General features: G+C 40.3%; 1 protein-coding gene and 1 long non-coding RNA gene across 2 annotated transcripts; one reads left to right on the top strand and one right to left on the bottom strand.

The window, feature by feature from the left end:
- Positions 1 to 2,176: 2,176 nt before the first annotated feature.
- On the bottom strand, positions 2,177 to 11,868 carry MED11 (mediator complex subunit 11). The gene is made up of 4 exons (XM_018559694.1): positions 11,836 to 11,868; positions 9,226 to 9,379; positions 5,214 to 5,344; positions 2,177 to 2,364 (listed from the first exon to the last, which is right to left on the bottom strand). Exons 2-4 carry the CDS (start codon positions 9,308 to 9,310, stop codon positions 2,224 to 2,226), a joined length of 357 nt encoding a protein of 118 aa, XP_018415196.1. The 5' UTR covers positions 9,311 to 9,379; positions 11,836 to 11,868; the 3' UTR covers positions 2,177 to 2,223.
- A 7,765-nt stretch (positions 11,869 to 19,633) lies between these two features.
- Positions 19,634 to 22,298, top strand: LOC108789629. The gene is made up of 3 exons (XR_001941412.1): positions 19,634 to 19,665; positions 20,673 to 20,834; positions 22,264 to 22,298. It is a non-coding gene; the product is annotated as an uncharacterized LOC108789629 (long non-coding RNA).
- Positions 22,299 to 23,389: the final 1,091 nt, after the last annotated feature.

Here is a 23,389-nt window from a genome sequence, read left to right as displayed (position 1 = left end):
GGCTACAACTAACACTTATTTTCAAAATCGATAAGTTGGCCGATAATTTTTGAAATTGAATCAAATAAAAAATGTATAGATAAATACCATCCTTAAATTTACAATAAAATACACAACAGGAGTGTTACAAACAAAGTTTACTTCAGAATAAAACTGGATTTTTTTGCAAGCACACCGCACTGGAATCCACTTTTTGTTTTTTATGATTAGGGGGAGGGCGGCCTTTTTCTTTTTTAACTTTTTATTAAATTATTTTTTTATCATTTTATTTATTGATTGATTTTACTTCACGGTTAGGGGCTTGGGGAAAATATCAGGGGTCTGATATTTCCATTTTGAAATTAAAAAAAAAAAAGTCCTCAATCTATTTTTTTGGCAGCCCCAGCACTCAATGAACAGGAATCACTCAGTACAGAGTCTCCATTGTTCATTCATAAATTGAGTAAACAGATACTGTGTCCACAATTATGAATGAACATGAAGTGATGTAGAGCACTTCCTGTTTATTCATAATTGGGGACACAGTATCTAAATACTACGCCCTCAGTTATTCACAAAGATCATACTGATTACTGCGATGTTTGATTACAGGGAACGATCAGCAAATATTTCACATATTTGCCAAATGTCCTGCAGCCCTCCACCCCGCACCTGACTTGGCCCTGTCCCTGCTCCCCGCTGGGCTTCGGCAGGTGGATCAGCTCTGTGTCCCCTCCGGTCCCTGCTGCCTCTGCTGATACAGGTGGGGGAGAGCAGCGGGGATCGGATGAGACACAGGCCGCAGCATGCAGCGGAGAGGAGAGAACTGCAGTGTGGCGGGAGCAGAGCCAATGCAGCAGCGAGGGGAGGCTTGGTGGTGCTCTTGGAATGATGGTGACATACAAGTTGTCATCGTTGATTTCCACAGAAGCCAGAAAGTCCCCCAGATGGAGTGAAGCAATGACTAACCTGGTAGATTTTATGTGTAATTTTTGTACCCGAAGGAAGTTGAGAACCTTTGGATACAGAATGGGGTAAATTCCCTCTTTTGCTTTGGGAAAAGTGAACAGGTTTGAGCAAAGATCCTGGCTATGACCTTGTGCGGGAGGAGCTGCACCAGAGCAGACCCGAGGTCCGACTCAAGCTTATATCCCCTGGATAACACATTCTTGACCCCAAATGTCTGAAATGTTGCCAAGGCAAGAAGGTGCTCTTTTTTTGGTGCATACAATACACCTAAAAGGTGTCTAGGAGAGCCCAGTGCCATCAGAACACAACAGGCCAGTTCTGTTTCTTCCTCATAGTAGGCACTGCCAAGGATCAGCTGATTTGGAGAGGTGCAAAATGACCCCCACTAGCTCTGCAGCAATTGAAGAAGGTTGCTAGAAGTAACAGGAATCTTGTTAAAAAGCAGAAAAGGTGAGAAAGAGTTTGCTTCTCTATGAGGAGATTGGATGTCTGTTTTACTAGTAGACTAACAAGAGCATGATGGGAGTTGGAGAGGTTATAATAGGCTGTCCTTACAGCTTTGCTTACCTTTTTTTTTAAATCTCCTGAACGCAGCAAAGCTAAAGAGAAGACATCCATCCTCCTAGGACACTAGCAAAAAAACTAAGGGATCCTGGTAGTAGGAGGGGTCCTGTGCTGACAAGGAGGTCACAATAAGGATGATACCCGTGGAAAGAGGTGTTAGGGCGTGTTTACACTGGCACATTGTGCTAATACACTGTACATGATTTTGTAAACTGTGTTGCCAATCATTTTGAATAGCGCTGCGTTACCAAAAAGGTTACAGATTTGATAATTTTTTCATGCATTGGCAGCTCTTAAAAATCTGAATGGACTGGTTACACACAACAGACTGGCATAGTGTGATTGGGCCTTCATACTATAGGGGAGTACATGCTGACAGAGTTCATGAATCATTATGATTTGCAAGCAAACACAAAAATTACAAAAAGAAAAAAATTGGAGAACTGATTCAGTCTATATTCAGTGCTAATCCATTTAAGGAAATGGATACATGTATCCTGCACATCCGAGTAAAAAAAAAAAAAAAAATTCTCTACTTCTACATCAGTATGTATCTAAAAAAACAGCCATAGTTTATTTTCTACAAAAGTAGAAAAAAAGTCAGACCAGGTCAATTTGTCACACTCGCCAAGTATCTAATGAGAACCCCATTTTCTGGTCAATATTACATAATGAAAAGTTCATTTAAAATAAAATCTTTAATCCCAGAGGTCAAGGTTGATCCAGCATCTGTTCACAAGTTCGGCACAGCTCTGCTAGCTTTACCCGAGCATAATCAATTCTGTTAAGGGCCATTGTGCCATCTTTCCGTGTGCTGTAACTGGATCCTTCATGTGGCTGCCCTGTGGCTACCTGGATTTAAAAAAACAAAAACGGGAGGAAGCTGTAAAAAAAAAAATACTGGCCAACAAAAATCAAATAATTTGAATACAATACATTCCTGCTGTACTGTGAACTTGATATTTATCATTGACACTTTTTGTAAATCCTAGTAGAGCAAAAATAAAAATTTGTGATTTTCTGTCTTTGCAAAATCCCTGCTAAAATGTATATGCAATATGCTGCGACATCAATGATGGATAGTACATTTTTAATATTTCATAAACCAAGAGTCCACTTCTGAAAGGGGAACACATAGGACAACGATCTACAAGTACCGGTACAAAAAAATATCAATACAGTAATCTCACCGTTAACCGGCATCCACGGGGGATTGGAAGATTCTGGATAAATTCAGTTTCTTGTTGCTTGAGAGTTACTATTAAACATTATTAACTAATGCTATACCCCACACTATTGTAACACAAGAGGAAAAAAACAGGGGTTTCTGAGAGGTATTACACCACAGCTTAAAGTTTTTTTGTATAAAATTATTTTTAATTACACATGTACTAAAAATATATATAAAAAAGACAAACAACAATTGCAAAAAGCCCTAAAACAAGATCATTGTATCAGGAGCATAGACCCATAAAGCATTCTGTACATATCAGTTAAAGATCAATAAATGTTCATTTGAGAATCAGTGTGTCCAATCAATACGCGTTTCACAGCTTTGCTTCATCAGGGGTTTGTGAACTGATCTAACAAGAAACCGTATGTTCAATCAATGCATATCAACAATACATTACATAAATCTATTATATAGCATAGAGTGTATAGAGAGATGTGTTTCGGCAGCTAGACCACAACAATATTACAGCTAAGATAAGCATAGGCAGTCCTGCCTTTCTGCTTACACCTGGGATCCCTCCTATCGTGGCCTTGAGGTCCCCGGGACAGATATGGGCAGAGTGCTTATGTCGGAGGAATCCGATCCCCGTCCACACTCCGTACAGGGAACTCTACCCATATCCAGTTACTCCCAGTGGGTGGTGAGTGTCGGGTGTGTGATGGTGACAGTGGTGGTGGGTTTCCCTCTGTTTGGTCTGGCTGCCGAAACACATCTCTCTATACACTCTATAATAGATTTATGTAATGTATTGTTGATATGCATTGATTGAACATACTGTTTCTTGTTAGATCAGTTCACAAACCCCTGATGAAGCAAAGCTGTGAAACGCGTATTGATTGGACACACTGATTCTCAAATGAACATTTATTGATCTTTAACTGATATGTACAGAATGCTTTATGGGTCTATGCTCCTGATACAATGATCTTGTTTTAGGGCTTTTTGCAATTGTTGTTTGTCTTTTTTATATATATTTTTAGTACATGTGTAATAAAAAATTAATTTTATACAAAAAAACTTTAAGCTGTGGTGTAATACCTCTCAGAAACCCCTGTTTTTTTTCTCTTATGTTACAATTATCCAAAGTTAAGGGGGAGAGGTCACACCTGGGGGCTAATGTGCTAGCTGCTCACAACTGCATTGTGATATACCCCATACTATACCATACCATAACAGTACATTGTACTCTAAACAATTAGCAATACATTGCAGTACTGGGAAGGATCACGAGGTGGCGCTTGTTTACAGGATAACACAGCACTTTCACAAACAAATCGATCAGACACCGGTTTCCAGCACTTTTCAGATGTTGCTCAGATGCTCATTCACAGGATAATCCCGCACTTTTCAGCCCATTCCTGTACCTTTCCATGCTCCAGAGCCCTCTCTCCCACTCCTAGAAAGGTGCAGATCGGCAGAACAGTAAGTACACGGGGATTCATTTTTTTTTCCCCGTTCAATGGGAGTTCTGGTTAGCTGAATACCAGATAACAGAGTTCACTGTATAAATATAGCAGGCATCAAATACTAAACATGTACTGTATTTGCTGGCGTATAAGACTACTTTTTATACTTAAAAACATCCAATACAATGTGAACCTTTAGTTCGTTTAGGCCAATCTGGCCCAAAACAAACGTCCCTAATCTGTCAGCGGCTGGATGTGCGGTAATACTGTATGTACGGTAGCTTTGGCTACATACAGTAGCTGAGGCAATCACGGCGAGCGATGTACACAACATCTGCAAATCCAAGCAAGCTTTGTATTCATTAACAGAATACATTGCTCGCCGTGATTGGCTCAGCGGTATACTGTATGTAGCTGAATCTACCGTACATACAGTATTACCGCACATCCATCCATTATGTTTTTAAATGGTGTTGCCTCGGAAGTGGGGTAGTCTTATATGACGAGTATAGCCGAAAACCTATGTTTTAGGTGGAAAATTAGGGGGTCGTCTTATACACCCAGTCGCCTTATACGCCGGCAAATACGGTACATATTTAAATATAACCTTGCCTATTCTTATTCTACCTTCTACCTGTATACCCGATCATTCTACAGAAATGTTTATTGATACATTTAAAAAAGAACTATATATGTGAAGGATATAACAAGTGTCAGCCATTTTATGGTTTTAATTTTACTTGGTAATAAAGTTTTATGAATCGTAGCAGTGATTTGGGCAAGACATTAATTAGGCACCCACAGTTACACATTTTTCTTTTTGCTCTACCAGTATCTTTATATTGGAATGTTAGTAAAACCCCATTTTGGGAATTCTATTTACTGCCCTGTACAAAAAAAACAACTAATTTATAACAACGTTACGTAAATCATTTATAAAATAATGAAAAATATGAACTGTCTATATTGTCCAAAATCATCAACTAGATTAAAATATTTTGTTTAGTTCATAGGCAACTACTGCCTCTTCTTGTTTCTTAATATTGCCCCTAAATTTGTACCTGTGTAAGATAGCGGATCTGTCCTGAAAGCTCAGATTCCACCTTTTGCATAGAAGCCATGAACTGAGTGGCCTGTCTGTCTAGGAGACGTTCATTTGGCTTTTCTTTGGAGAGTTCCAAAATAACATTTCCTGCAAGAGAAAAAAAAAATTGTCAACCCATATCTTTTTTTTTAGATCATATAATTTGTATTAAAGTTTTCCTTTTAACAATCATTTAAAAAAATAGAATATAGAACAAACAGAGCAAGAAAAAAAAAAAAGGAAAAAGGAAAACATCCACCATATGCACATATCAATAAAACATTATCAGGGAACTAAATCGCTAAGATCCAATCATCTATGCACGTATTAGCATTTACATCACACTTGTAAACCACACAGTGGTTTACAACAAATGACATCTTAAGTTCACATATATGTCGCTGATATGTCCAATTGGCAATAATGTGTATAAATTCAAGAATACCTTAAATTTGTACGATATTGTAGCCATGTGGACCAAAGTAAAGAAAATGTATCGCCTCCATTCCCTCTATATCTTAGGTTCTCAATTATCCAGATTACGGTATAGCTCATTAGTCACATTTGACAGGACTTGTTCATACGTTCTAAGATTACGAGACATACCCTACCCTTAACATCCACAAGCATAACTCACTTTGTCCATAAACATAATGGAAAATAAATATACTACTCTAATTACATAATCCAATCACCTTAGTGTCACAAAGTGTGGGACACTTGTTAATCCTTCGGTTTACATGGCTGAAGGTGTGAATTGTTATTAATTAAAAGGCTCTACTATTTGATTTGGTTATGCACACTCAGCAGTTGGAAGTCAGTTTGTTTGGTCAGGCTACTGAGAAACAACTATCAAACCTTCATGGGACTGTTTACCCTACTACCAAAGTCGATAAGCCAAACTCACACAAAGTAAAGTTGTATAAGAGAACAGATTTAATTATTTCATAATTTAGCCTGCACAATTATACTGACTAAATATGATTCTTGTTTAAGTACAATCATGACAATTTTTCTTTAAAACAAAATAAGCTCAAACTCAGATTTACTGAAAGAAAGTTGCCTTCAAGAGATCAAGCTAGTAGCCTGCTGGCATGACAAACTGAACTAGGAGCTAAAGGCATTAGAGTTACCTTTGAATTAACCTGTGGTACTTATAGGCTGAATTATAATGTAGTGGTATGGCATTATCACATAACATAGCACATTTTCACAGCAGAGCAATTTAGGGATGAAACAACTAATCGATAAAATAAATCATCATCAATGAGAATCGCTGTCAATGATTCTCATTATCGATTAGTTGATTTGATTAGTTGAATCCGCCGCCGCCACTCTGCTCCCCGTTCTCCTCCCTGCTGGTCCACGGCTGCACACAGCTCCACACTACACAGAAACATAACGATTGAACCAAACAATTGGATAAAGTGGAAGTGAAGTCCAAATTGTCAAAAATGCTATTTTGTGGCAGAAGAGACTGTGAAATCTCTTCTGCCTTAGGTTTTGCTCCCTACCTGTCAACACTTTTTCTACAACAGTTGTACTGTCTTGGCAGGATTCTTGCCGCATACGTCATCAGGGTCCAGCCAATTAAGCAGCTCTTTCACGTTATGTTTTTAACCCCTACCACCTAACCTCCTACACACAGTTAAATTAGGTAAAATTAGACTATTAAATAGGGCTGTTACTGATTAAAATTTTCGTTTGATTAATCTAAAGATTTTTTTAATCGATTAATTTCAATTAATTATAACGCACATACAGAATTCTTGTCTAAGCAACAATGGTAATGGGGACAGGGCCACACAAAGAAGTTTTTAAAAAGGTAAAAATCTGCAGGTATTGATAGAAAGACTTATTAAGCTTGAATTCCACTCGGAGCTATTTAAAAAGATTTCAAAACTTCCATCTCTGTAAGGAAAGTCTATAATATCAATAGAAGCCTTTTTTTATGCCTGGAAGATGGCAAGCTGGTATAAATTAGTCAAAGCTTCATTACTCCATATTATGGAACAATGTGTTTGTTTACATCCCACACTGAAGTCCTCTGTCTGCACAATAGGCCGCGGACATCAACGTCACTGGACTCCTCCCCCCTTCCCTTCGTTAGCCGACAGGGCCACTTGGGGAAGGGGGGGAGGAGTCCGGTGACGTCGATGTCCGTGACATCACCGGATCTCCGACGGAAGTCCCGGAAGCCTGCGCAGGTGAGTATCGATCAAAAACATTTTAATCGATCAAAAAATAACGATTAATCGAGGAATTAATCATTCACTTCCGCAGCCCTACTATTAAATGCTACAAAAACAAAACAATTACTGATCTGTCAGTTTCATTACCAAAGAACCCCCATACCAATTTATTTTTAGGGTAGCAAAACCCTTGTGTCGGGAACTACCTAGTGCTGAGTTCTTGGCACCAAAAACTAACATGCCAATAAAATTCAGCAACCCATAATACAAATATTATATAAAAAGTTAACTTAAAGACCTTTGATGATCATTACATTTTTAACATTGATTTTGAATATTTGAGGCCTGTTCCGAATGCATTTGCTTGAGATGCTTCTAAAATAATTTACAATTTACTGACAGGTGCATTTGTTCTTCGGTTGACCTCTTTCTGATCTGCTTCAAATGGGATTTGCATGCACACATACTGGTATGGGTATGCAAAACCCACCTGAAGCGAACAAAAGCCTGTTAACACAGGCCCTTAGCTTCACTGTCTTTTTTTTCCTGCAATCTGTAAATTAAAGGATATCTAAACACAAAAACAAATATGGCTGCAACAACTAATCTATTAAATCGATAATAGTTGGCAACTATTCTCATTATTGATTAGTTGGTTGGGGGGAGAGAGATTTTTTTAAATACAACTAATCGATTCATCGAAAAAAATTAATCGGCAACTTTCGATTATGAATATGATCATTAGCTGCAGCCCTAAAAACAAACATTTAATATATTGCAGTTTAGCAGTCCTTACATATGGTGGCTGGATTAGTTTTCCTTTTTCAAGCTAAGAATATTTTTCACAAGTACAGAACACACCTGTTGATTTTGCCAGAAAATGTCATGTTTTGGGAACGTCATGGGAATTAGACTGATATATCAAACTGTTTTCTTTTATTCCAAGCTATCTTATGTAAACTAACTCCCCTACCCCCATTTAATGGAGATGAAGATGTGTTTGTGTTCTAAGGTGTCAACCATGGCTCTCTCTATGGATACAGTATAGAAACAAGCACAGCCACAGCCTAGGACAAGAATTGTGTGGTTTGCAGGATTACCTAGTTAAAATATCGGAAAAATATTCATGAAAAAAAGAAACTATTTCTAAGGACTGGTAAGCTGAAAAATATATTAATTTGTTGTCTTTGGGTTTAGCTAAGCTTTAACATTCTCCTGCAAAAATAACCCTTGCTAAAGGGACAGTAATTTCCTGTCCCACCCTTTGACGGGGCTATCAGTGACCCCTTCTGTCCCCACTAAAAATCAGGAACCAGAGTCGTTCTCCATTACGTGACCGTTATTAGCTATGGCTAATAACATGCAGGCTGGATGCTTCAATCAAAAAAATAAGTCTTCAACCTGTAGATCTGTGTCTATGTTTAATGGTGTACTTATCAGATAAAATAACAATATATATATATATAATTTATTTTTATTTTTTTTTTAAAACCATTACATTGTTGTGTATTTGTTAGCATGTAATAGTCCCCTATGCTAGGACCTTAAAACATATAAAAATAGTATTAGTCCTACCGTCAAGTTAGCTGATGCTGATACATTTTGCCAGGCCATCTAGCTTTCAATTACCTCTGCTCAGAAAAGGGTTAAATAACAATACTTAGTTGCCAAGTAAAACTGGAAGGTGGAAAAAATAGATAGGAACATAAACAAAAACCACACAAAAACCACACAAACAAAACCACAGTCCTAATGTGTACAACTGCTGTGAACACACCGATCATTTAACAGGATTACCTGCATTTAGCAAGACGGCAGCAATCTCCTTCTCAATTTCCTCTAGGACACGGAGCCTCTCATTGGCCAAGCTATAGGTGGCCATGAATACAAGGACTGTTCAGTTGGAACTCACAATGCACCAGCCTTAGTAGTACAAATGGCTGAAATGATCCTGTATGATACAGAAAAAAAAAAATGTACCATTTATTTCCCTCTATTTTTGTAATTGGAATTCTACTGCAAGACAGTTAGGACTCATTCACACACGCATAGAAGGAATGCAAGTGCAGAATTTTATGCGTAAAATACGCATCTCTGAAGACACGTATATGTGCGCATTCGGTCCGTATGTGTTTTTATGCATAGAAATTCTTCTAGCACTATAAACAATCCCTGAGCACCAGAAACTTCACGCACATATGCACAAGTTTACATCAGCTTAAAAAACGCACTATTTGTTTATTTGCATGTGTTGTGTTTAGATGCACACATAAATAAGCACCGTGCACATCTGTACGCAATGTTTATACAGCCCATATGAATGAGCCCTAAATTATGCCATAACAGACATACCGATTGCACACAGGAGCGGCAAGTTTTAGTAGCTGCAAATAACTACTTGATTCAAACTGCAACAACAGAACCTGGTTTTTAAGAAGAACTCTGGGCATAAGTGTTCTTAACACTTTTACATTCTCATTTTTGTCTAGGTGCTGGAAAAAAAAGTTATACTCACCCAAACCTCCGCGCCGGCTGCCTGCTAGTCTGGTCAATGAAGCCTCTCAGTGGGTCGCCCCACTGCACGGGTTAATAAAACAAATTCCTGGAGTTCTTCTTTAAGCTGACATTACCCTCACTAGAAAATGATTCAGGTATCCTACAATGGGAATACCCTATAAATGCAGAAGATAGACCAAATGGTAGTACTACAAACTGGTAGTGTTGAGCATCCACACCAAGGTGAAGATTGCAGTGAAGTGCTGGAAAGATGGGAATTTGCAAGGACATGATTGTATATACCTAGGTCACTGCAAACAGCATAAGATGAACAATGCAAACAGTAAAACCTGAAAGCTAAAATGGACAACATACACTTGAAACCCCTTAAAACATATGTTCGCAGCATAGAAAAACCAACATTTTACAGCCGTCACCTTAACTAGGCATCAGTGAAAATTTTCCAATGAGGACCCCTGTTCTGGGGAAAACTGTCTAAAGCTGGCCATACACCACTCAAATTTGGCGAGTCCTGCCGACTAAAACTTGAGCAGTGCATCGCCTTCCCGACACCATTCCGTTCAACAAAAGTTAATTTTTCAATTGACTTACGTCGAAGGAGCCGGGCTGAAAATTGTTGAACAGTGACTGCAGCCAATCAGCTGCTATATGTGAAGTGAACAGGGAGTGCGCTCCACTACCTGGATGTTAAAGAGAAGCAACCTGGAGCCGCTGTCGTCGAGCAATTAATTTTTCAGGCACTTTAAGTAATAAATGTACTAGATAATTAATGTTGCAATGCATAACATTACCCAGTACATTTTAAAAAGGCAGAGGTTCAATATTATTTTAAAAAGAGTAAGAACGTATTCCCTGTAAAGAAGGGATTTTATACTTGGGGCCGCTTCACATGGGTGCATGGATCCATACTTCAGTGCAGGGGGCCATGTTAATGTGCCCAGGTATTACAAACAGCTTCCTGTTAATTCAATGACAGGATGTGGCTGTACAGATCATGCACATATCAGTCTTTACATCCGTACAGTGACAGAGCCATGGCTGTCATGGAACACCTGTGCGTCCCGGGCGCATAAACGTAGCCCCGTCTGGATTTATGGATCCATGAGCCCGTGTGAATCAGCCTTACCTTTGCCCCTACTGATCGTCTCAGTCTTCAAGAGCTGGGATGCCCAGAGAATCCTCTTCATCCGAGACACTTGCTGACATGTTGAATTCCTGGTCCCTTTTGCTAACCCTTACATCACTGCAGCACACACTTATTTTTTTTTACTATAGACCAGGGCTACGCAAACTCTGGCCCTTCAGCTATGGTGCAACTACAAATCCACCATAAACCAATCCACCATGACATCAATACAAGGATGGATGCACTGATCTGGATGCACACAGACAGTATTCAGTGCCATGGCTCTGTCACTGGCATTGCAAAACACAGGCATGACTGCCATAGGAAGATGCATGATGGGATTTGTGCTTTCGCCACAGCGTGAGGGCAGAAGTTTGCACACCCCTGCCATAGATTAAATAAAATATTTATAAAGACCTACACATATTGGCATCCTTATAAGCAAAACAAATATTTGGAAATAACAAGATTATGTAGTATTTCTATAGCAGAAACAGTGCGTGCCACACTTTACAGAATAAATCTATAATCAAAACATTTAATGGCATCAGTTATATAAAATATGATGCATTTAAAACAAGGAAAAAGGTACATTTATTTTTTTAATTGTCTATTTGGTTAAACAAAAAAAGAACATACAGCATAATGATTACAAATTATAATAAAAAATGACTCACATGTCCTACAAAAAAAAGTGCAAAAATAATTTTGGAGTGCAAAGCGATCCCGTAAACTAACACATACCCTGTTCAACAAATCAACACCTTCCCAAAGACTCAGCTTCCTTTACAACAGCGGAGCTTCCATCAGACACTTCCGGTTCCCGTAAGTAATGAGAGTACTAAGATGGCGTCCAGTATACCTAATCACTTGCTTGCTGTGCAAATCTATGACAAGAAATTTTGGCCAGCGTGGTTAAGGCTAACGGAGGAGCCTATTTGTGGGCGTAGCAATTGAGCCCCGTGAAAGGTCTGCCGCTGGTGGTCACGTGATATGGAATGCCTATGGAAACAGCAAATTAGACGTCAGCTGACAAAGCGAGATCAGCTGCAGCTCGGCAACTACGGCAAGCTGGTGGAGTCATGTAATGCTGTGATCATGTTCTAGCTTTCATCTCTCTAATATTCAGTAATGGTATTAAAGTGTTTGGCAATAAGACGTAATGCAATCGTACACAAGTTTGGTTTATGCTAATCTGACGCATTGTAGAGGTACAGATGAAAGCAAGATAAGAGTCTAAGTTGCTTTTTTGAAAGGGAGACTATAGTGTTTTAATTGAGACTATATTTTGTGCCTTTTTTTCACTGCTTAACGTGCTTTCAGTGTTGTAGTGCCCTACGCACCCATTCACACTTGCAAAGGGTAAGTGTGATGCATTTTTTTGGACATTGCAAAATTCACTAGTTGAATGGGGGCTTATTTATGCGCAGTGATGTCATCCTTACAATAAGTGTCCGGGTTCCCAAGAGAAACCATGATTAGATTAGGGGTAGGCAAGTTTGGCGCTCCAGGAGTGGTGAAATTACAAATCCCATCATGCACCTGTCTCTGGGAGTCATGTTTGTTGCTGTCAGTCTTGCAATGTCTCATGGGACTTGTAGTTCCAAGGCTGAGAGCGTGCTTCAGCAAAATGTGTGGTACAAAGGAGTGTCACTTTTTATTGTTCTTTGAGGAACACAGGAAATGTTTAACATATAGGTTGTACTGTCGTCTGCAAGAGGATTGGACACTGACAGACAAAGTAATGTAGGCCAGCCCAGGATATACCCTCTCAGTTTTTCACTAATGTCCTCGGAGGCTAGACCAGGGATTCAAATTCCTCACAACTTATATCCAACGACCAATGAAAACAGCTCTTTACAGTCTTCAAATGATATAACTTATATCAACAAGAACAAAGCCCCTAGACAAAAAAAAACTGGGGACAGGTATTGTGGCCATCTCCTGTAAATACTAGCTGCCTGGCTGTGGTATCTTACTTCAGTACTGTGAGTCAATGTTCAGGTGAAACATGCAGACAAATAATTTTTGCTGACTTTTCTCCGGCTTTCTGGCATCTGCATACTTGTGTTTAGTCAGTAACCCAGAAAGCATTGAAGCTAGAAGACCAGTATGAACACCAGGTAACTACTGTTTTCAGACAGAGAACTATAACAGCAGCCTCTGTATTTTTGTCATGACAGGTTCACTTTAACATTAACCAAGATTATTTACATTAAGCTGATAACATATTTGAACTGTTGCAAACTAGATACCTCCACTGTGAATTATGTATTCCATCAGTGGCCCCAGAGCTTCAGTGGGAAAAAAAAAATCCTACACTGTGAACATAAATATCATTTGTTTCATCGGCACATTCTGGTAACAAGTTGCCTTCCATATGCATCTGGGAAACTTGATGTGATCAGACCCATTTCACATGGAAACCTTCAGTTCTAATTTGTAGGGGGTGCATGGATCCCCTGTTGATCTAAGCGGTTCAGAACGGATGTCACCATTGTGTCCGTTTTTTTTCCTCCTTAAAAAATTAAATTATTGGGCCGGTGTTGGTCTATTGGGAGTCCAATGTAAATGGACATACGTCCATTTTCATCGGATTACCCCAGATCCCTCACGATCAGGTCTGCAACTCTGTTCCGTTTGGTTTTCCGGACCTGGCTGGAGTCAGGCTAATCAGATGTAAACGGACGCACATCCTTTTAGATTCGGCTGCCCATAGACTAACATTGGGCTTCCGATCAGTTCTTCCTGAAAAACTGACAGGCAGACCTGCTCGGAATACCCGTGTCAACGGGCTCTTATCTATTCAACCCCCTGGATTGGCTGGACAGGTTTGGGGAAGGAGTCTAATTTGTCTGGAAGACCTTGACATCTTCTGACCAGGTTGTGCTTGAAAACCTGCATATTTTCCTATTTTGATATTTACCTACACAATGCAATTTGTTTTTTCTTTTCAAGTCAATTGCATTTTTAGATATTTTGTGGCACCATGCATTTTCCCTTTCTCTCCATTGTTGGTCCAGTGATAGGATACAAAAATGTATGTGATTACTGGTATATAAGCAGATCTAGATTTTTTTTTTTAAAGGTTTGTGTGCAGTCCACTGAATTGCAGTTTTCCTGGAAAGCTGGCCATACACCTTACAATTATCTGCAGATTTTCTATGGTCAGATGGAAAAGGTGCAACAGATTCCTCCATCTACACTTAACTGTGTGGATGGAGTAATCTCCACCTGGGCCAATCTGTTGCACTTTTTCCATCTGACCACAGAAAATCTGCAGATAATTGTAAGGTGTATAGGCACCTTTAGACATCTGCAATATGTTCTAAAAGCCTTTTGATGTGGATTGATTGCAGGTATTTCATGAGGTCTATTTTGGTAGAAATACTGTTTGTTGCTGATGGCTGCCAAAACCTGCAGATGACCATCTACTGTCTGTATTAGACGCAATTTTAATACTCAAGATGTTTGGTATCTATTTACTCAATATAACTTCATCTTTTATATGTTACCAAAGAAACGGTATTAAATTGTGTTGCCGTGCAGTGCACTGAAGTTCATTTAAGTGGTTTTGTTTTTCCTAGAAATATGGATTTGCTAAACATTTGCGCAAATATCGTGCAACATAAAAAAAATGCAGCTACCATTTTTTTTATCCTACAGGGTCTCTGCTTTCAGAAAATATATACTTGTTTGGGGGTTTTAAAGTATTTTTCTATCCAGTTTCCATTAAGTGTGTGCAAAAATGACAAAATTGATCTGGTACTTAGGTGGTTAAACCTTGACTCCTTTTCAATCTGACCACAGAAAATCTGCAGATAAATTGTAAGGTGTGTGGGCACCTTAAGGGGTCACTTCTACACTGTCCACCAGTGTAAAGGGCTACCACATTAACCACTGATGTAATAGGTCACTTCCACACTGTCCACCAATGTAACAGTACATTGTACACTAACAACTAATGCAAGAAGGAACATTTTCCACCGACCATCCATGTCAGGGGGCCCTACAGATTTCTTTTTTGGCCATTGTTTACTTTATTTCATGATTCTTACTAAAATAGGTTTGCCTTATACTGTAGAGCCTTGGTTCTCAACTGGTGGGTTGTGACCTCATGTTCAGTGGGTCGCCTCATGCCTTCCTCAGCCTCCACCTTTTGCAGCACTGCCAGTTCTTGAGTTATTCTGTGCCGAGTGTCAGCTTGAGGTGGGATGGGGCTATGGCCGCGAGGGAGCTCCATCCATTCATCCAGCTTCCTCACTTGTCCTGTAGAGGTGCCTGGACCGGTGTGATGTCACATCCTGGCTCCCGACACCTCTACAGGACACCCAAAGGGAGCTGTACAAACCATGCACTTATGGATGGAGCTCTGTCACAGCACAGCAGCCCACACTGAACCCCAGGCTGAGGATTCACTCCAGTTCTGGTAAGGTATGGAGACTGGGTGGATCATTAAATTGCACCCCAAACGCACCTCCCACCCACAGTTCGATCGCCCGCACCGAAACGCATGGTACTGCAATGCTGTGCGTTCCATTGCAGTGCGACTTGGGTCGTGACTTAATGACCATGGACAAATGTGGGGTTACACAGGTTGAGAACCACTGCTGGCAGATACTCTAGGTACACCACATTCTTTATTTTTATCTTTCTTTTAGAAACCACATTCTTTATCTTATTTAAAAATTTCTACAACTTACTGATCATGGTAGTAAGCAAGCTGTAGATATAATTGTATTTAGCAGGGCTTCCCCAAAACCTGAAAATAAGGGTTAAAAAAAACCTGTAGGAACCAATAGTTGGCCTCTTTGAACTCAACAGCACATTGATTCTCACTGTTATGATGAAGTAAGGGATATGCATATTTTGTAGTTGCATACACTGCCTGGCCAAAAAAAAGTCACCACCTGGATTTAGCTAAGCAAAAAGCAAGAGCCTTCCATTGGATAATTAGTCTAGGTTCAGCAGCATTATGTCTACAAAAGTGAGGTCAGCTGCATATATAGAATAACCAGGTTTTCCATCAATGGATTTTCCAAGATGACAATGCCAGGATTCATTGGGCTCAAATTGTGAAAGAGTGGTTCAGGGAGCATGACACATCATTTTCACACATGGACTAGCCACCACAGAGTCCAGACCTCATTGAGAATCTTTGGGATGTGCTGGAGAAGACTTTACACAGTGGTCTGACTCTCCCATCATCACTACAAGATCTTGGGGGGAAAATGAATGCAACTCTGGACATAAATAAATAAATGTTGTAAGATTGCATAAGCTTATGGAAACAATGCCATTGTGAATGTGTAATCAAAGCTAAAGGTGGTCCAACAAAATATTAGAGTGTGTGAGTTTTTTGGCCAGGCAGTGTAGTTTGTCAGTGTTAAGAGTCCTTTAAGTTCAACCAATTATTGATATGATAAAACTACTACTTTTTCCAAAATACTGTTGAATCTTTGTTCTGTCAACAGATATAAAGCTACTAGATCAGCAAGGGGAAGAGAAATGCCAGAGAGAATGCAAACTGCAGTTGAAGACGGTGAGGCTAATACATTATTGATATAATATGATCATTTCAATTGCCTATGACAGTATGCCTGGATCTACTGATCATTTTGGCTTGCAGTTTTTACCGAAGGTAATCTCGGTTCATGTTTTTTATTATCATATGCTCAGTTAGAATTGTGCAGGTTTGCTTGCTTTAGGGAAAATGTCTTGCATTTGAGATACTTCACATTAACAGATAAATCAGAACTCAAACATGCTTTCTAAACGCTTTCAAACTGTTTTAGTCGGTACGAAACCCAAACAAAAAAAAAATCCACATTTTCATTTACTCAAACCCTTTGTGGGTGAAGTTGTCCTTAGGAGGCTAAAGGTGCCCATACACTGCACGATTATCGTATGAGAATCGCGGGAAATCCCACGATCGTACGATAATCGCAAAGTGTATGGAAGGCGTGCGACAATTTCTACTGCACGGTCTCACGTCTTCGTCGAACAAGCAGGCTGGAAAACTCGTACGATTCTCGGGCGAGTTAGTGGCCTGCTTGTTCAACAACTGCCGGGTGGCCGGTGTGTGCGCACGCGCACTCTGCCCGTTTGCAGTCTTCGGAAGCCCGCCCCTCAGGGGGGCGGGGTTACGATGATCGCAAGTACGATCTGCCTGTCCAAGATGGGCAGATCGTACTTTTTTAAATTACTTTACAACCCTCGCAAGACAAAAGTCTTGTGAGGGTTGTACAGTGTATGGCCACCTTGGACAGGCAGATCGTACTCTCGATCATCGCAAGCCCGCCCCCCTGAGGGGCGGGCTTCCAATGACCGCAATGCTGAACGCACACCGGCCCGTTCAAACCAGCCGAAAATCGTACGATTTTCGGCTGGTTTTCTAGCGTGCTCCTTAGACAAAAGACGTGCGACCGTACAGTAGAAACGGTCGCACGTCGTCGTTCACACTGCTCGATTCTCGTACGATCGCGGGATTTCCCGCGATTCTCGTACGAGAATCGAGCAGTGTATGGGCACCTTTAGGCTGCACTGTGCTGAAAGGGAACGCCTTGTAATGATAAAGATTGCGCTAGAAAGTGAGATTGACATTGTGGGACTGCGAGAGACAGCTGTAAAAAGACAGACCATCCTAGAGAGACTCTCCTGGAGAAAGAGAACCTTCTATTTACTGATCTGCAGAGCTGCACCTCCTTCAATCAGGGCTGACTGCACAGGCCTGACCATCTGACCTGCCGTTTTATTTCAGGAGATTGGATCTCTGCAATCAGCCTATTGAGCGATGTTTCCCTACCCAGATCTGCAGGTTACTGGCTCATATGGCTATTTTTACATCCTGGTATAGTTTTTACATACTGGTATAAATACCAGTAATAAATACATTTTTACATCCTTTACAGGAAAAAACTGCAGTTTCCATAACCAAATTCTGATCCCCCACCTTTAGTAGGGATCACATGAACAAATGACTACAGATTTGATCATGTTACCGCCCGGCTTGCGTTTCCAGAAAAGCATTTTCTCCAGCCACAGCAGGTATTTCAGTTTTGTGAAAACACGGGATGCTGCTTTTTTTTATCTGTTTGCCAATTGCACACTGACATTTAGTGTAATCGGTTTTCTGACACATGTATGTTTATATTGATCTTAATGGCCTATATCATGGTACAATTGACCTTGTTTCAATTCTATTACAGCCATGTTGAGGATTTACTATATTGAGAGCAGTTGCAGTAATTACTGATCAACTGCCATCTGATCTAGTGATCACCTGTACACAGTTAAAGTGACTCTAAACTCAGGCATAGAAACTTGAAAAGCATTCAAGTACCCTAAGTATTACCAAAGATTTATATTTTTGTATCATCAGCGGTAGATCCTCAAATCATCTTTGAATTGGTGCTGACACTGTCCTTCCTTCTGGAGGGTGACTACTTTTGTTCCCCATGGTCCCTCTGTGTGTTGTAAAGTAGAACTGCTCCAAGATCACTCCTGTGATGGACTATAATCTCACGGTTAGTTTACTAATATGTATTGAGATTGTAGTCCATCACAGGAGTGAGCTTGGAGCGGTGGCTACTTTAAAACACACTCGGGGACAATGGAGAACAAAAGTAGCCACCCTCCAGAAGGAAGGACAGTGTCAGCACCAATTCAGAGATGATTTCAGGATCTACAGCCGAGTGATGCACAAATAAGCTACATTTTTGTTAATAGGTAAAGTACTTGAATGCATTTTTAAGATTTAACTCCTGAGTTTAGTGTCACTTTAAGGAAGTTCATATACCTTGACGTGGGTAATTGACAACTTCTGCTGAAAAGCAAATAAAAACAGAAGGGTGGAAGGTATTTTTTTGTGTTCCATAAATAATTAGCACTGAAAAAGTATCAGCATCAGCACTTAGAATAAACAAACATAAGGAAGGAAACCCAGTTTTCTAGGCAGTAAGTTAGAATTCTGATCTAGATGGTTTTCTCCATAACCAATAGATTACTTGGTTACTAAAAATAATTGGCACCCTATAGAAAAAGGACAGAAGAAAACATTTCAATTAAGCTTAAGGCAAAACTCCCCCCCTCCCCCCTTGGCATTCCAAAGTAAAAGTCATCTGCAGATCACCTTTCCTCTTCTTTTATAGTAGAAGGGTTATTTCCTAGTTCAAGAAAACCATAGAGCCAAGAAAGCAGATACAGCAACTCTTTTTGAAGGTCCTCAGATGTTCAATAGTTATACTGTATTATATCAAGGAGCTTTGACTATCCATTAACATGGATTTGTCCATCACTGTGCAAACAACTTCCACAGAGTTATGGCTTTCGGTCACCAAATGGTTCAAAATGAAAACACGAGCAAAGGGAGACTGGTGTCCTCGTAAACAGTTTGTTTATTTGTTTGCTTTGTCTTTCAAAGGTTAGCATACATGTGCAGAATAGGCTGAACACTATAGCTTATCTTTATATATGTCTATGCCCATTGCATTCATGTTTTATGTACATTTTACTTCTATATAGGAGCAACAAGAAGTGGAACTAATCTCTAGCCAGAAGTCCAACATAGACGTCATTCAGAATACCAGAGATTGGTATGCAGTTTTTTTTAATTGACGTTTGATCTCATGGCTGGATTTTTGTTAATTGCGTGGTTTGTAGAAAATATCTGATGGAAAGTTTTGATAGTCCTTCTGCCCCTTATATCTAAAGCATGGTTGTAATCCTGCACTATTAAAGAACTATGAGGTGAGTGAATTTCACTCATCCTCATAGTTCGAGCCGACGTGTGACAATGAAACTGTCACACGTCGGCTCAATAGATCGGGAAGTGAGCGAACACATACCGTCGCTCGCTCTCTTCTCCATCATCTCCCTGCAGAGAGCTGCGACTGTCACTCATGGCTCCCTGCAGGGATTCCCTCCCTCCCCTCTCCGGTCCTCCAGCGCTGACTGGCGGAACAGACAGGGGGCGAGTACAGCTGTCTCTGTCTCTAGATAGGCAGAGCCAGCTGTCACTCACGCAGCTGGGTGGATCTCGACAGTAATGTCAGGATCCATCCTGCCTGCGGCGGTCTTAGTATACCGCGAGCTGTGGCTTGCGATATACTGAGATTTGGTTCACAGGAGGACGCTAGTATATATGTCCTCCCTTAACCCTTAGGAGAATGATGGGGGAAAACACTTACCCCATAGTTCTCCTTTTAAATATGTGGCAAGTGCTGGTAGTGCAGTATAGATTGGTTTTCCCCTATACACATTCTAGGAAGCAATGTTTGGTTCTTCTGTATATAACATGGGTGCAAAAATTGAAAAAAGGGCCTCAGTCATGAAGGGGTTAAATAGGCATGGGCTTGTGGGAGGTGAGTGGAGCGCATGCATATGTTTCAGCTTTCAGAAAGTCTGCATTTTAGTAGATGGCTGCAGTTTATGCCCTGACACATAACTGTGTTCTAATGTTCTCTTTGGGGCAGGTTTATTGTTAAGTAACTCTAAAGACATTTTATCTTTTGCAAGTGGATTTGCTGTAAATTATTTGTAGAAAAGTCTAATATTATTTTCTTATTTACCTTGGTTCTTATTTTATAATACCATGTTGTAGTTCCTGTTGTGAAGATTCTCAAAGACTGAGAGAGGAGGTTGAAACCTTACTAACCCGTCTTGGATGTATTGAACGGGAACATGAAGAGCTCCTTTCACGTTTGATGGAGGATAAATTGAAAGAAGCTGAAAAAATGAACCAGACCAATGAGCGGATAGACAGGTAAAAATGTCTGTTAAGGTGCCCATACACTGCTCGATTCTCGTACTAGAATCGCGGGAAATCCCGCGATCGTACGAGAATCGAGCAGTGTGAACGGAGACGTGCAACCGTTTCTACTGTACGGTCGCACGTCTTCCGTCGAACCAGCATGTTCGAAAACCAGCCGGGAATCGTACAGTTCTCGGCTGGTTAGAACGGTGCTCGGAAGACAAATGCCGAACGGGCCGGTGTGCGCACGCCCGTTCAGCATTGCGGTCATCGGAAGCCCGCCCCTCAGGGGGGCGGGCTTGCGATGATCGAAAGTGCGATCTGCCTGTCCAAGATAGGCGGATCGTACGTTTTTTTAATCCCTGTACAACCATCGCAAGGCTAAGGTCTTGCGATGGTTGTAGAGTGTATGGCCACCTTTTAGCCTAATCAAGGCAATCTCAGAGTGTTCCCTTCACTGTCCACACACATATAAAACATCAATCATGGATGGGCTTATTCATTGAAATCCAACACTTCTAGACTGTGTGAGCAATTGAACTTGATAAACCTATACCTTTTTCCCAACTTGTCTAAAGGTGCGTGTATTGCAGATCGCACTTCAATAGCTTATAGCTGGGCTGCAGGAGCCCAGAACTGATAGCCCAGGGACCGGAAGTGATGCAATCTGCATCGCTCCCAGGCCCATAGAACGGGGAGGGGATTTATTATTATTATTACATAGTATTTATATAGCGCCAACAGTTTGCGCAGCGCTTTACAATATAAGGAAGACATTACAGTTACAATACAATTCAAGACAAGATGGTAAGGAGGGCCCTGCCCCTGAGGGCTTACAATCTGAAAGAGCGGGGAGTGATACATGAGGAGGTAGCAGTGGGAATGAATTATGTGAGAATGTGAAGGTTCAGTGGTTAAGGAAGTTCGAACGGAAGTTCGTCGACCTCCTCCCCGCGGACACCAAGGACGCCGGTCCCGGGCCCGTAGGAGGGGCAATGGAGCCCGGGAAGCACGGAGGCGGTGTCCGGCGGGGTGGCGGCCCCTTCTACGGGACACAGAAGCGATCTGGCGACAGGTAAGTCGCCAGAATCGCTTCTGTTGTAAAGTCGACAGTCGGCTTTACAAGTTTAAACAGACTCACGGAGGCAATAGCCACCGGGAGTCTGTTTAAACAGCCCCAATGCTGGCGCCGTACACTGTACGTCGCCAGTCACGAAGGGGTTAAGGAATATATTTAAATGAATATTTTTGTGCCTGGAGTTCACCTTTTTTAGGGTCTCGGTTACCCCATGTTTCTAGAATAAGCATCTGGTTAGTGCACTTTGAATTGCTTGTGCTTATGTTTTAAGAAAAAAAAGGTTCCCTTTAGATGCTTAAAGGTATTTAGATGCTTATAAGTAACATTTCCCTCATACAGTATATGTATTTTAATTTTTTGTAGATATCAGAGGAAGAAAGAAAAGACTTCTCAAAAAGATCACAATTGACAGGGGGTAATACAGTCGCTAGAAGTCTTTGTTGATAAACAGATTGTAGAATAATTAGAATTGTATAATATTAAGCTCATGGAGATGTTGCTGCCACCTTATTTAGGTGAAAAAGCATATTGTAATCAAAGATTTTTATTCATTTGTTATTAAAACAATGTATCAATAAAAACCAATTTGTGTGACATTTTTCAAGACAATTTTATATTTACATTATAGGTATTTACAAGCAGTTGATGAGAGTAGCGGCAAGATTGCTGTGACATTTCTCAGTGCATTTCACAGAACATTGTCTAGTTTATCGGTATAAGTGTTCAAATCTACACAAATGAATAACCTGTAAAAACAGCAGAACTAATGGTTCTTTTTTTTTTTTGTTAAATGTTCTAAAATTGCATTAATTTGAAAGTTAAAAGTTGTGCGTGCATACTTTTCATATCTTTGTTGCCTTTTGCATTACTTGACATTATCCATATGCCATCTTGCCTATTCTATTCATCGGTAATCATTCCCTCACAGGAATTTCTACTGTAGGAACCACTTTCATTTTTTTCCAGGAATTGTGCATATAATGGGGCAGTTCTAATTTTTCCCTACTCTTCCTTCCCTTCTGTTCTTTTATAAGCCACTTGTTGTTTATATTATTGGTAACTATGGGGCGAGATGATGCAGGGAACGTGAGGTGATAGAAATGTTTAGTACACACTGTTTATACACTTTAAAGAAAAAACTAAAGACTTTGCAGTGGGGTACTCACAAATGGACAGAGGGTCAGCAGAGTGAAAACTAAAGATGTAAAACCTAATAAGGAAAAGACCCCAGTTAGTAGGGGGGAAAAAATCGCTAAATGGTTAACTGTTTAAGGGCTAGCAATTAGTGTTTTTCTCTCTGACAGATATTAGTCCTTTTAAAATGTATTTTGAGTACAGTTCTGTGATCAAGAAGGGGGCGCAAAGAACAGTGTAACTACTATAATACACAGAACTCGAGCACAGTTTACTATTATCACCATGCCGCTACATCCTTGGTCGTGACCCTGTGTTCAGTGGGTCCCTGCATGCCTTTAACTTTTCTAGGTGA

The sequence above is a fragment of the Nanorana parkeri genome, unplaced genomic scaffold (assembly GCF_000935625.1).
Source record: "Nanorana parkeri isolate BGI_ZX_2015 unplaced genomic scaffold, ASM93562v1 scaffold412, whole genome shotgun sequence".
Taxonomy (NCBI): Eukaryota; Metazoa; Chordata; class Amphibia; order Anura; family Dicroglossidae; genus Nanorana; species Nanorana parkeri.
The sequence above is the reverse complement of the archived record's forward strand: the minus strand, read 5'-3'. Positions and strand labels throughout refer to the sequence as shown.

What these genes read in the sequence shown, in the direction of transcription:
- MED11 (XM_018559694.1), bottom strand. Translation starts at nt 9,310, where the DNA reads ATGGCCACCTATAGCTTGGCCAATGAGAGGCTCCGTGTCCTAGAGGAA. An exon ending in TGCCGTCTTGCTAAATGCAG is followed by an intron (nt 5,345 to 9,225) that starts GTAATCCTGTTA and finishes TTTCTCTTGCAG; the next exon opens with GAAATGTTATTTTGGAACTC. An exon ending in AGATCCGCTATCTTACACAG is followed by an intron (nt 2,365 to 5,213) that starts GTACAAATTTAG and finishes TTTTAAATCCAG; the next exon opens with GTAGCCACAGGGCAGCCACA.